Raw genomic sequence first — 14890 nt, forward strand, 5'->3', positions numbered from 1 at the left:
TTCTCTGTTGGAGAACTATTTATCATTTACAAGTAAGACAGCCTCTGATCCATTTATCCATCCCATTTTCTTTGGAGGAATATTTCCTTAGGGTAATCCCCTAGTCTTCCTTTCACTTTAATAGCGTGTAGCCCTTGTTCTAGGTTTTCCTTTCCACTGAAAAATGCCTGCCTTTTATGCATTGATTTTATACCTTTAAAGGTCATTTCAGTGTTTCTATCATCATGCTCCTCCCCAGGGAACACCTGCTTAGGTCCATCTCTTACCCTATAGGGCTTAAAATGCAGACTGGGCACTCTGTAGTGCCTCTTATGTTTTGCTTACATACAGGCCGATACAGAAAAACGCGTGGGAGAGCTGGCGAGCGCACAGGCCACTCTCCTGGGCGCGCGATTCAGGAGGGTGGCCTATGCAAATTAGAGCCCGTGGTAAAAGGAGCGGCGGTTGTCAGCAGGTTTAACAACCGATGCTCAATTTTGCCGGCATCTGTTCTCCAACCCGCTGACAGCCACAGGTTCGGAAAACGGACGCCGGCTAAACTGAGCGTTCGTCTTCCGACCCGCGGGCCTCCAGCCAATTAAAAAATTTTTTTTTTTATTTTTTACTCTTGGGGCCTCTGACTTAATATCGCTATGATAAAAGTCGGAGGGTGTACAGAAAAGCATTTTTTTCTGCTTTTCTGTGCACTTCCCTGGCGCCAGCAGAAATTAACGCCTGCCCAAAGGCTGGAGTTAATTTCTGAAAGTAAAATGTGCGGCTTGGCTGCACATTTTACTTTTCTGTATCGCGCGGGAGCTATTAGTTTCGGGAGGTTGGATGCGCATTTTCAACGCGCTAGTACCCCTTACTGTAAAAAGGGGTAAAGCTAGCACGTCAAATGTGCATCCAAACCGGTCTATCAGTGCGCTCCTCCGGAGGGCACTGTACTGGATCGGCCGGATAGTTGGGAATCATTTCTGTTAATGGTCTGGTCTGAATTCTGTCAAAAGTAAGGAAAGAGACCACATTCTGGGATGACTTCACTTTTTTTGTAATTTGAAACCTTTTGAGATGTGTGTTAAAAAGTGATGAATGGCAATCCTAAAATCTACATCGTATAGACGTGGTTCACCTTCCTCTGCATGTCTGTGCTTTTTCTGTAATGCATGCTATTCTAATCCTGAATGGAAATTGCCCTTTGGTGGGAGATAGTGGGATTTTGGTTTGTTGTCAAATAAGGGTCAAATTCAGCAAATCAGATTAATGATTTTGCAATTTAGCACTAATCCTCTATGCCTGAGATTCTATAAAGATGGGAGACCATGTTAATCCATGTAGCTGTGATTTATTTACCTGTCAGTAAAGTCAGATGGTCTCATTGCCTTTTCTTATTCTTTAGACGTTTCCCTATAGTCCAGAGCAGGCTGCATGCATGTTTCTGCAGTCCTAAATTGCAAAGTTTTGGATCAGTTTGAATGGCAGTGACTCAACCTGAATTTGAGGGGGCGGGTATTATTGTAGATTAGTTCTTGCCATCCCATTCGGAAGAAGCAGTCCTGTTTATTCCTGCAGGATGTATAGACTGCCCTGATAACTATCTGAATAGTTTCTCTTGTACCGTCTTCCCCCTCCCCCCAGCTACTGAGTTGTCTGAGACCACCTTCCTAGCCACCACCACAGTCAGACTTCCTTATAAGGGGGAGCCCTGTGGGTAGATTCATCAGCAGATTTCTTTGTTTTCGATCCATAAATATCAATACCAAACCATTTTCATTCTGAGTAATCATTTCTCCTTTGTATTGTGTTCTGAGCCTCCGCTGGGCTTTTTTTGTTTCAATGTGCAACCTCCAGGCTCCATAATCTAAACGTGTTTCTCTGCCACTTGCCTAGATCTTTGGGACGGGATTCCCCACACCCACCTCTCCTTTTCCATACTAACTGGTGAATTTCCTTGAAGTACATGAAGTCTTCCTCTGAAGAGATACAGGAAGTTTTGGGTTTGTTTTTTTTAAAACACACTTTACCAAATGGTAGACGCCCAGAATCAGGCATCATACATATGACCGATTACACAGTTAGAACTGTCAGTGCATACTTACAAGTCTGTTACCAGTCCCTTCTTGAGAGATTATCCATCCCCACCAGAGTACCACATTAAAACATCACAAATCAAGTACACCTATAATTCCAAAACTTCCTCACAGATTTGATCATATTTATCCAATTTTCCCCCCCAAAGTAAATAACATCTTTTCAATGAGAGCAATTTCAGTTAGCAGTGACTATTTAATAGGAGTCTCTTTCCAAAGTAACACGATAGTGTGACGGGCAGCATGAATGCAATGATGATCAGTCATATCCTTGCCATCCAAATTTACATAGAAATGATGGCAGGAAAGGACCGATGGTCCATTGTCTGCCCAACAAGCTTCTGATGGTACTATCTGCTGTGCTGTGCAGGTTACCCCCGTGTTATCAGTCAGTTTTGCTCGATGTGCTTTGCTTATGGACTTGACCGAAGAAGCAGTCCTGGTTTGTTTGTTTTTTTTTGCTTATTGTCTGAGCATCAGTGCCCCAGACTGTAAAAAGTCTTGGCTCGTGTTGGTTGTCCCCGAATCCAAATTTCTTTCCTCTCAGCCCCCATTGCAGAGAGCAAATGCTGCAGTTGCATCAAAAGGGTCAAGGCTTCTTGGTTAAGGGTAGTAATCCCCCATGCTTCTATTAAGGGCAGTAACTGCTGCGCTGTGCTGGTTACCCCCATGCTCATCACTTCCACAGACCGTAAAAGTTGGGGCCCCCGATGGTTGCTGTCTAAATGCCATTCCCCTTTTCCCCAGCCACTGAAGCATAGAGCAGTGTTGGAGTTGCATCAAAAGTGTCGAGGTTTATTTGGTTAAGGGCAGTAACCGCCACGCTGGTAAGTTCCCCCCCCCCCCCCCCCCCCCCCCATCCTCCCCATGTACGTTTTCTTCATTTCCTTTAGGACTTGGCCATAGCAGTCCTGTGCTTTTTTTTTTCCTTATGTCCACATAATAGTATGGAAGTCGGGGGCCTTTGGTTGTCGTCTGAATCCAATTCCCGTTTAGGCAGGGAACAATGTGCAGTTGCATTAAAAGCAGCAGTAATAATCCCAAACAATGTGTTAACGGAATCTTAGATTTACTTATCAATTGAATCTCCTCCTCCACATCATCCCAAAAAGAAGATACCAAAGGGCACCAGCACCGCATGTTCATATGTGCCCTCCTTTCTGCAACCCCGCCATGTGTTCTAGTTTGTTTTTTTTTTCATGTATATTTTCTTTGGGAGGAGACATCTGCAAAGGTTTGGCCCTGGGTCAAATACTTCCCAATAATTTTAGCTGTCTGTATGTCAGGGAATACACTTAATGTTTGCAGGGCCAGTTTCAAGAGATGCGAGCATCTTGGTGGCCAGGATTAGAAGTTGATCTTGACATGTTAGGCAACTAGAGCTGTAGGGGAGTGCTAAACTTTTTTAGAAAGGGAAAATCAGATAGAAAATGGGGAATGGCTAGGCCAGGAGTATTGCAGAAGAAAGGTCCGGGGATTATAGTTCACTACAAACTGAATAGGAGTCAGCGATATTGTACTACATTATAAAAACAAAAAAAAAAACCCCACACCATGCTGATCTGTGTTAATGGGAATATCACATGGTGTGGTTTATTCTCTGCTTGCATTGCTGAAACCATTGTTGGAGCAAAGGGTCAAGTTGTTTGACTGTACCCATAGATGATGGACAATTGGAGAAAGTACAGGGTATAGCATCTAAAGATTATCATCCTAAATCCTGAGGGGCCAGGTTGAAGTAGCTGGGTTTATTTAGCCTGGGAAAGCTGACTTGAGGGCGACTTGATAGCTATGGGATATATAAAGGTGGGGGTTGTGATAGTGTCAGTCGCTTGTTCTCCAACTCTTCTTGGGATAAGACAAGTGATGGGATTAAATTACAATAGAGATTTTAGGGAGGCCACCTTTGTGGAAATTCCCATCCCATGAATTATTTCAAACTTATAAACCATTATATCCAAACTTTCTTCAGCCTTTTCATCATGTCTCAACTGTTTGCTCTGGAAAGCCCATGTACTGGGTCTTTTGTGCATTTGCAAATTGAGTAGCTAAAGCTGCAAGGAATCCAAAATTTGTGTAGATTGGACCCTTTTGGCAGCTGCCTATTGGAATACCTTTATCGGGAGGTGCAGTCTCGACCTGGGCACAGTACTCCAGGGGAGGTCTAGCTAGTGTTGTGTGTTGAGGTTTTATCTTCATTCCACACCCTTGTATACCATCCCCTTCCCTCTCCTCTCTATATTGGTTTGCCAGAGATCCTCATACCCCACCCGAATCCCTCGCAGATCTGTCTTCTATTTGCTGATTATCAGTCTATCACCCATGGATTGTACTGTTGAGTTTTTGTAACCCTAATGCATAACACTGTGTGTTCATTAAACCATTTTTTCATACTGGTTTAGAGGGTTGGCCCAGCTACAGATCTTAGTATCATTGGTCACATGTTTTCTCTTAGCCCTCTGCAATATAGCTTACAAAAGACATTTAACTAGACTTGGCCCCAGAACTGATCTCTTACCACGGTGTGAACAGTGCGGGCCATGGTTTCCCATAATTCAACCAGTTTTGAACCTCATTTACCATTTCAGGACCCCACCCTCAGGTTACCCAGTGTGCTTCGAGATAAAGGGCCAGTATAAGAATTCTAATAGAATTCATGTTTAACTTGAGAAGAAACAAGGTCTGTCACTTTCCTTCTGCACAAATACTGAACTTAGCTGGCCAGATCGGAGGCATTAGGAATTGAGAAGGGAGAGTGTTGTGTGACTTAGCTTTAGTGTGAAGACGAGACGGTGGTACTGAGACTTTTACATGTATAATCTTAGGTTCCTAACACTATCTTGCCATTTGGTGAAAGCAACAGTGTGACTAGAAGCAAATGGGGACAGTTTACACATATTTTGTGTTTGGGTATGCTGGTCCATCATTGAAAACGTTTTGTAGAATAATGAGATGATAGGTGCAGGACGATGGGGTTTATTGAAGATGTGATCCAAGGCAGCAAACCTTCCAGAGTCAGCTCATCACATCCGTTGGTGAGCTTAGTGCACAGCTATGCAGTTTTTAGATGGTGGTTGATCAAACCTCCCAAATTTTGTTTGCTGATTCCATTTTAAGATGACCTTTTCTGCTTTGGGCATTCTTTTGTGTGGGACTGTTTCTTTATACATGTCAGACTTCTGCCTCTTACTCTTTCTGTTCTATCAGCCTTAGTCTTTCACTCCTGGAATCTTCTGTCCCCTGATCCCTCACTCTTCATTCAGACAGTAAAATTAAGTGCTTATTTTCAGGTTCCAAATTCTCAAAAGCCCACGTCAGGCAGCCGCACACAATCGACTAATGACCACAAACCCAGCACAGACAATACCAGTGTGAGTACTACAACCAGGCCTGTTCTGGCTTGGCTTGGTTTTTTTGTTTTGGGTTATGTGTTTGGCTGGGTTCCTATCACTCTATTTGCCCAGGAATGCCACTGTTCCTTGTTTGATTTTTTGACTAAAGAACGCACATACAGTGTTATATTGATCAATCTAGTTATTTATATTCTTTATATAAAAACAAAACAAATAATTTCAAAGAGAAATTTTTGGATGGAGTGGAAAGCTTCATATGTGGTTTTTTTTTTATTCACATTACCCCACAGTAATGGTGTTAATTTTTTAATCATTAACAATCCACCTCCAACCACTTTTTTATATATAGAGCGTGCCAAAATATCCAAAAAGTGTCAAAGTTCTAATCAAAAAAATATACTCTTCCATTCAATTTCATCAAAATGATTTTTTTTTTAATTTTTCAATCTATGAATTCAAGCACTGCTATTAGCTTCAATTGTTCTCTAAATTTTATGACAATGTTGCAACATTCAAAGCCGATGTGAATTTAAATTGTTACCGTCCTCCCAACGGGGGCCATGTTTCAGACCACCATGGTCTGTCTTCAGGGGATGTTAGTATCTTCAATCTGTTGTTAAATTCACGTCTGCTTTGAATGTTGCAGCATTGTCATAAAATTTAGAGAACAATTGAAGCTAATAGCAGTGCTTGAATTCATAGATTGAATATTCAAAAAAAAAATCATTTTGATGAAATTGGATGGAAGAGTATATTTTTTTGATTGGAATTTTGGCACGTTCTATATATTAAAGTGGTTGGAGGTGGATTGTTAATGATTAAGAAATTAACACACCATTACTGTGGGGTAATGTGAATAAAAACAAACATGAATCTTTCTACTCCATCCAAAAACGTTTTCTCTTTGAAATTATTTTTGTTTTGTTTTTATATAATGAATATAAATATCCATTTTTATAAAATGAATATAAATATAACTCTTATCCTAGTTTTATTCCCCTGTTTTAATGTAATCGCATTCTTACATGCTTGTTATTGTTATAATGTAAACCGAAATGATATGTAACTTTGCTACATGAATTGTGGTATATAAAAATGTTAGATAAATAAATAACTGGATTGATCAATATAGCACTGTATGTGCATTCTTTAGTCAAAAAATCAAATTAACAAGTAAAGTATGAATAAGTGAGGTGATACATTAGTTGATAGAGTTTTTTTTGATCCCTCAGTAGTGATAAATCTGTTTTAGTTTGCTTTATCACTGTTCCTTGTTGAGCACTGACCAAGATGGTATTGATTTATTGGGTATTGACGAGGAGTTATGTTGGGTGATCTGTGATTTGCAATGCGTTGTTTAAAGTGTAATAACTTGTTTTGTTCAAAGTAAAATGTCTTACCTCATGAGCATTGCGGGTTGTAGGGGAGGTGAGGGTTGGCAGGTTTGGGTTTATTTGAAAATTGAACCATGTCCCAATCATTAAGAGCCTGATGTAAGGACATAAGTTGTCAGACTGAGGGAGGGGTCCAAGTCCAGCATCCTGTTTTCCAACAGTGGCCAGTCCGAGGTACAAGTCCCTGGCAAATGCCCAAACATTAAATAGAGCCCATGCTACTAATGCCAGCAGCAAGCAGAGGCTATTCCCGAAGTCAGCTTGATTAATAGCAGTTTATGGACTTCTCCTCCAGGAACTTATCCAAACCTTTTTTTAAACCCAATTACACGCTCCCTTGGTGGTGGGATGTGATTTTAATTGTATAGTGGATGCAACTATAGACAGGTTACTTCACCTATGGGCAGAGGCAAGGGTATTTCTCTCTTTGTGTGAATCTCCAGCTTTTAGATTCTTGGAGAATATTGCATCCAGGTGAGGTAGGGTTCACTTGTATAGCTAAGCCCCACAACATTAAAAGGAAGAATGATTTCATTCTGGTATCATGGCATTATTTTTCTTTATTTAAATCAGACACGAACTGCCCTAACTACATCCTCCCGCAACGAATTCCAGAGGTAATGAATTCTGGTAATAAAATGTGAGCTAAAAATAGTTAACTCCCGATGCATTAAGCTAATTGTATGCAAAAAAACAAGAAGGTGCTAACTTGAAAATGTTCTCAGAAGACATACTTAGCATGCAGAAAATATTTTGTGCGCATAATTGCTTCTATGCATGATACAAGACTTATACATACAGTACAATGTGTGCAGATAAAATGTGTACAAAAGCTTCCTCCTCATCCTGCTACACCAGTCCAGACAAATGGGTTTATTCTCCCCTGCCTGCAGGTAAAGGCAATGCATTCAGCTTTTGGTGATGTCTTCACTACTGCTTTGTGGTGCAGCATAGAAACCCCCCCCAGTAGTTTCTGCCTCCAGCAGATGGTAGGATGCAATGATGGTGCAGCAGGATTTTCTTTTCGCAGGGCCTGCCTCTCTACTGAGTTGTGAATAGGGCCTCTCTTCCCAGTGGTTAAGGGCCAGGCTCCTAAGCCCACTGTGAAGGCTTCTGATCCTAGAAGGGATCTGGTAGAGCCTATGGGATTGACTTGAGGGGGGTTGGGAAGGGGTAAAAAGGTTCTTTAAGACTCTGCCTCTCCCTCCTTGTCCCCCCACCCTTTTTTTTTATAAGCTTAAATACAGTTTAAAAAAAAAGTTTTAGCTATTCTGCCTAATGCCTCAGTTAAGCTTGTGAGGACACTGAGGAAGCGATTGCTAGACTTTATAATATGGGCAACCAGGACCTCACTCACTCATCACCTCCCATCCATTCCAAAAATGCCAACAGACACAATATTTGGGTATAACCAGGCCGCAGCTTTAATTCCAATGACCCGAGCCCCCATGGTACAACATATACATATTTGAATACATATACGGATTTCAGACTATCCCTCACCTCCCCTTCTATCCGCCTCTTTCCGGCAGGATAGCCATTCCAGCCACTCGGCTCGATGTTCTCAGGCCCCACACAGCAGGCTCCGACTCCCGCCGTCAACAGGCAAGGAGCCAGCCTGAGTGGACCCCCTACAGCATTCTGCAGGGAGTCTGGCCCAGCGGCCCCCGCCTCTCACCAGCAAGGGGCCACTCCCTGACAACAGCCCCAGTTGTCTACCATCATTTGAATTTCTGAAATCCGTCCTTAACATAACAAAACTATAACAATCTTATGGCTCGGGCCAAGCGCCATACACAACACATTTCCCCCCCCCAAGCCGCGACAACTTCCCCTCAATATACAACCACAAAGCCTCAATACAAAAGGGTGGGTGGGAGGGTAGCAACTACCACGCCAGACTATCCTCGCCGCCGCGCGAACCCGAACTGTCCCTGCTCGCGCTACTCTCCCTACTCTGTAACAAATTTGAAATCCCCCCCGCCAATCAGAATCTCCCTTCGATCTGTTCCCTTCCCCCGACTGCTCCCTGCCAATCCCTAAACGCCACGATCCCTTTTCGCTCAAACCGCCCGCGCTTCCCCCCCCCCCCTTTCCTCGATCCCCCTCACCCCGCTACCTCCTATCGTTGAGCGAGCCTGGGCCCACATTAATTTGACCTCATGGACACTCGGTCCACTCGGTCGTTCAGTAGTTTAATTTGGGAATGTAACTTTTCTGCTGGGCCCGGGCTTGTTCTGCACTGTTCTAGCTGGCTGCATGACTAAGCCTGAACATGGCCGCCAGTGTGGAACCTGCAGTTGCAGGTATTCATTAGTGCTTGAGGCCCCCTTTACAGCGTGTGTCAGGAACAGGGAGGCTCCTGAGATGACTTCAGCAGGCTTGGGTTTTGCTTTTCTGGTCTAAGCAGCAGTGGAAATTGAGTCTCTTACCTGCTTCACAGTGTGAGATGGGTGGGGAGAGACTTCTGAAGTGTCAGTCTTGGCAGGAATGGATGCCATTTTGGATTCTAGCCTTGTGGCTCAAACAGCCTTTCTGGCTCCAGTAACTAGATTTGGGGATCTCCGGAACTCTCTTCTGAACAGGCATGTGTTCAGGTGATATTTTCCATGAAATTGTTAGATTCTTACAGCAGGCCTTCTGTGCTAGTCAGAGGGGAAACCATCCAGGTCCTCTGAACATGGGCTTCTGCTCAAGTTGCCTTCTGGAGCCAAGTTGGCTGTAGAGGTGCCTTCCTCCTCCCCTAGGAAATCACAGCACGAGTATCCTAAAGATCTGCTAGATTCTAGTAGCTGTGTTTTTGTTAGAGGGAGCATGGCATGGTTATTTGCCTTTTTCACAGGAATAGTTCTCAACCCTGGTTGATCAGTTGGCATCAACTTAGGATTTCTGATTCTAAAGTAGATGGGATCCTTGCTGGGATCCTATTATCAAGGATGTCTGCAAATCTTCTAAGGCCTTTCCTCTTCACTCTGAATTGGAGGACATGGTACCTACTAAATGGGAGTCCCAGAGTTGTTTCAGAGGGGTAAAGAGTTTTAATAAGATTGTATCCTCTCTCAGAAAGCTGTGCAACACTTATTTCAGATGTCATGGCTCAATGCTTTGGTTTCTGCAGTTGTTAGAACTACTGTTCTGGTGGATCCCAGGTCAGGAAAATTGAGATTCCATTGAAGTGCAGAATGTATCAGCTAGAAGACTGTTTTGGCTTTGCTACTGTGCAGCAGATTCATGGTCTAAGACACACTTGTTCAAGCTTCTGTTTAAGGAGAAACAGGAGGATCTGGAACAGCTGTTTAAGTGTCTAGGAGATCGCAAGCCTCATGCTTCCTGAGGATAAAGATTGATCTTATTAGCTCAATAGGGATTGTTAATTACGGGATGCCAAACATTACAGACCAGGGAAGCAGTCATACTTATTTGTTCAGGTCACAGGGAACAAGAAGCAGAGATTTGATTGTTAGCTCTTCAGTCATGCTTTCCAGTGAAGCTTAGATTCATTCTTTGCTTCCGATACATGGTCAACTACAACAATTTTATCAGAAGCGGACCATATAATTTCAGACCAGTGTGAGTATTGAAGGTTTTGTTTAGGTGACTTAAGTTTGCTTCTCCATTTCCCAATTGCTTTCATAGTTTCTCCTTGTGCTTCATTGGCCAGAGAGTTGGTAATCCAGGCTATCCTCCAAAGGTTCCAGTCCCTGAACACAGTAGTTCGTTACTTGTGGCACACAAGGTTGCGATCAATATTCCATTTTATTTTGTAGTTCCCAAGAAGGATGGAACTTAAACACATTCACAAACTCAAAGAAGTAAACTGCAATCTGTCTCATTTCAGAATGGAAACACTTCAAAGGCAATATGGGAGGACAAGTTCCTATTATCCCTGAACCTTTCAGAAGCATGCTTTCACATTCTCATCAGAGAAGAGGATCCAAAGTTGCTCTGTTCAGATGTTGTAGGACATCTGAACGGACATCAGAGCACTCCCCTTTGGTCTGGACACAGCTCCATTAACTTCATCAGACATGGTAGAGGTGGTGACCTGTTTGGCTGCTCATGGCTGGCCACATTCTATCAAGAAGGTATCAGGGCGCCCAACGGATGGCCCATGTTTTAGAAAGCTTGGGCTGGGTCATCCGTTTTTCAAAGAACTTTATGCCAAGTAATATTCCAGTCACTGGAATATCAGAATCAAAAGTAGGTCAGGCACGCCTGACGTTGGAGCAAGTGACCAAGATATTACATGAAGTACAGAAATTGTATGCTTAAAGAGCTCCTAGAGTTTGAGATGATCAACTTCTAGGTTCTGTGACTGCCACATAGAATCTTTTCCTGTGGTACGGAATCATATGTAGCCCCTCCAATCTTTGGTAACTTGGTGGTCGTTCTCAGGATTACAAATGCTGCCTTCCATTCTCATTTCTGGTAAAAGCCTGTCTTAGTAGATAGTGCCTCGAGAATTTGTTGAAGAGGGTGACCGAAATCTCCTGTGTGGATTCTAATTACCATAGATGCGAGTTTGGGTTGTCTGAGCCAGGTAACTCAAGGAGTCTGATCTCAGAGGTAACGGGGAATTGGACTCTGACAACAACCAACAAGGGCCCTGGGAAACTGATAAGTATGGGGGTGATCTGTATGGTATGGCAGATACTCCCTACCATAAGCTTACTGGGCAGACTGGATGGACCATTTAGTCCTTTTCCTCTGTCATTTCTCTATTTCTTTGTTTCTATGTTTGAAGCCTTTTGTTCTATAAACCAGAACAATAAGGCTAGCCTTTTGCATTTTCTTCTGTTTGTAAAACAGTGTCAATGTGCTCTTACACTGCAATAGTGGTGGCCTATGTAAACAGGCAAGAATGAACTCTGAACCTAGGGCTGTTGCAGGAGATGGGTCTCCTGTTTCTTTTCTGCCCAATGGATTTTCTGTAGTTCCCAGTGGCACTTATTTTGGGGGTAGGAGAAGATTCAAGCCTATTTTCAGAAGAATTCTTCTAGATCTGGCAAATGGCAGCTCAGTCCAGCTTTGGCAACCTGGGAACTGATGGGGAACCTTCCATATGAATCATATGGCAACATACAAGAACAGAGGGTTGGTTTTTCAGCCGCTGCCAAGAGTTTGGATCCAAAGGAACAGATGCCCTGGTCATGGTCAGAAGGGGAGCTGGCATACGCATTACCTCCCTGGCTCTTGGTAGAAAGGATCTTAGAGATTAGGGAAGGAGTATTCAGGTAGTCCTGTTGACTCCATATTGTCCAAGAAGACCTTGGTATGCAGATCTGATGAGGTTACACTAGCCTCTGTTTCTTGGAGATTCAAGCCCAGTTGTCGTGGAAAATCTCTCTCCATTTTATCTTATGGCCTGGATCTTGAGTGGTCACATTTACAAAAGAAAAAGGATATGCTTTGATTTCTGCACTTGAAGACTTGTAATAACTTAACTCTACTTTGGCTTATGTTCAGGTCTCGCAACATTTTGAAGGTAGCTGTAGAGAGAATGGTCAGTATCTCCTTCAATGAATATTCCATGTATTCTAACCTTTCTTCAGCGTGGCCTGGCTATAAGGATTTAGCCTTTAATTCCCTGAAGGTTCGGGTGGCTGCAGTCTCCTGTTATAGGGGTACAATTTAAAGTCTGCTTTCTTCAAGGGGTAAAGTCGGCACTCCTGTTTAGGCTGGTGGTCCCCCAGTGGCACTTCAGTTTGGCACAGAGGGTTCTAGTCTCTCCTACTTTCAAACTTCAATCAAGTATCGCTCTTAAGGTTTTTTCCCTATCAGTCTGTTCTGCTGGGTGTATCTTAGAGCTTCAAGCCCTGTCCTGTAGGTAACCCTTTTTGATCTTTACAGCAGATTTGGGGGTTTTTGCACAGGTCCCTCTTTTTGCCAAGTAATGTCTCTCATCTGAATCAGTCCATCTCTCTGCCGATCTTCTCCAAGGAGGAGAGTGTTAGGGCAGTAATAGACTTTAAACTTCTGGCTGACAGTTCTTTTGAGATACTTGGAGATATTTTGTTTCCATGTGTGGGATATGGAGTCCCTGAGCAGTTTCCCCAGCCTAAATGTGAGACAAGGAACACACCTAGGAGGAGTGATAGACTCTCTATTTCTGACAGAGAAGGTACTTGTATACATGGAGAAAGCAAAAGCTTATCTGGCCCTGGTATTAGGTACTAGACACGTTATACTGTTCTTGAACACCAGTGGCACTCCGCCAAGCACATTCACCATTCTGACTCTGTGCGAGAGTCAGAGATGTGAAAAGGATACTTTTTTTTTTAATTCTTTATTTATGCTTTTCAAAAACATATGAAAAGAAAACAATTACATCTAAGTAAAGTCTTGAAAAAAAAAGTATTTCACAATTACCTAAAATAATATCAATCATTTGCCAATTTATACTTTCCTCATAAACACTAAAATTAGAAATTCCCCAAAAAAAAAACACAGAATCAAAAGTACTTTACTTTGTACAATTATATATATCCAACCCATTGAAATTAAAAAGAAAGAGAGGAGGCAAGTGAAATCAAACTGAGAGATTCTATAGAAATTCCTTATCTTAAGTGGCATTTAACATAGACTAAACTGGGACATCATATTATTTACCCTCAATTAATTGACCGGGGAAGAGGTGGTTGGTCTTCTGGCATCTATAAATTGGCGAAGTTGTTCTAATTGAAAAAAGATAAAGCAGTCATCCCCTTTCTTAATTATACATTTATGTGGATATCGAAGTGTAAATGCAAACCCAAGAGATACAACATCTTGTCTCAAAGATAGAAATTCTCTACTTCTCATTTGAGTAATTGGTGCAAGGTCTGGGTATATTCTTACTGTTTGACCATAGAAATTCAAGGGAAATTTACTAAAGAAATTGCGCATCACATTATTAAGGTCATACACAGAAATGAATGCTACCAACAATGTTTTCCTTTCCAATACATCTGTATCAGTATTTTCCAAAAAACTGGTTAGATTTAAGGGAATATCAGGTATTGGCGGAGGTCCTACACCAGAAGGTCTATTACTAGTATTTAAAAATCTACAAAAGTTTATAGATGGCATATTTTCTTCTGTAAATCCCAGTCCTTCTCTAAAAAGTCTCTTCAAGGTAATAAAGGGAATTTCCCCAGCAACTTTGGGAAAATTCATAATACGTAAATTTAAATGTCTGATGTTGTTTTCCAAGCTTTCCAAACGTTTAGAGCAGGCCATTTGTTCTTTATTTACTGCTACATTAACAGCTTGCAGAGACTGAATTTTATTTTCAGTCTCTACCATCTTATTTAATGTCTCCGTTGCCTGTTCTTGTACTCCAAGTATTTTCTGTTGAACATTATAATTCAGGGAGTCCACATTTTGCTCTAACCTTTTCATAGCCTGTCCTTGACCAGCTACCAGATCCCAGAGTGACTCCAGTGTCACAACCCCAGGTTTAGATGTAAGTGGTGGAGATACGTCTCCCATATCAGTAGGTGTTGAATACTGACCTCGGTCCACCGAAGCTCCCTCGATATCTTCTACGAGGTTTGCCTCCTGGCTCGAGGCCCCCGAGGCTCCCGCAGAAGCCTCCGTTTCTGACCGGGAGACTCTCTTCACAGTCAGCCCACTTCCTGGATCGGCCTCCACCTCCCCAGTCGCTTTGGCCGCGTCATCGACCTGCAACCAGGAAGTCTCTCCGTCGGGGTCGCGCTGTGCCGGGGGTGGTCTGATGTCCGGGCTGAGAGAAGCCTCATCTGCAGGAGTTCCCCGCTCTCCCCTGCGGGGACTCACATCAGGTTCACCGGCACTCTGCTCTTGTTCCAGTTGGCTCAGAAAGCGGATGATGTCAAGTTGCCCGGTGGAAGGTAAGGTCTCAGGTGGAAAGATTTTTACCTTCCCTTTTCTTTTCGAAGGCATATCAGAAAGAGGAAAAATATTTTCGAGCGAAAATCTCAAGCACCGCCGTTCAGCTCCGCGTCTATGCCGCCATCTTGCCTCCGTCAGATCTATATCTTCTATGGCGTGTGAAAAGGATACTTAACCACAGGGCTGGGTATTAGCTCTGCTTGCTGAGAAAAGACTCTCATGG

General features: G+C 42.8%; 1 protein-coding gene across 16 annotated transcripts in view; it reads left to right on the forward strand.

Annotated features, from left to right (window-relative positions):
• Positions 1–14890, forward strand: part of MAP4 (microtubule associated protein 4) — a 456329-nt gene that overhangs the window by 419254 nt on the left and 22185 nt on the right. For 12 of the 16 annotated variants that reach the window (XM_029588164.1, XM_029588169.1, XM_029588172.1 and 9 more), the window contains one exon: positions 5360–5440. The exons of the other annotated variants lie outside the window; for them this stretch is intronic. In XM_029588164.1, the coding sequence (XP_029444024.1) occupies positions 5360–5440 (81 nt within the window). The remainder of the gene's footprint in view (positions 1–5359; positions 5441–14890) is intronic. 16 annotated transcript variants of the gene reach the window in all.

The sequence above is a fragment of the Rhinatrema bivittatum genome, chromosome 2 (assembly GCF_901001135.1).
Source record: "Rhinatrema bivittatum chromosome 2, aRhiBiv1.1, whole genome shotgun sequence".
Lineage (NCBI taxonomy): Eukaryota > Metazoa > Chordata > Amphibia > Gymnophiona > Rhinatrematidae > Rhinatrema > Rhinatrema bivittatum.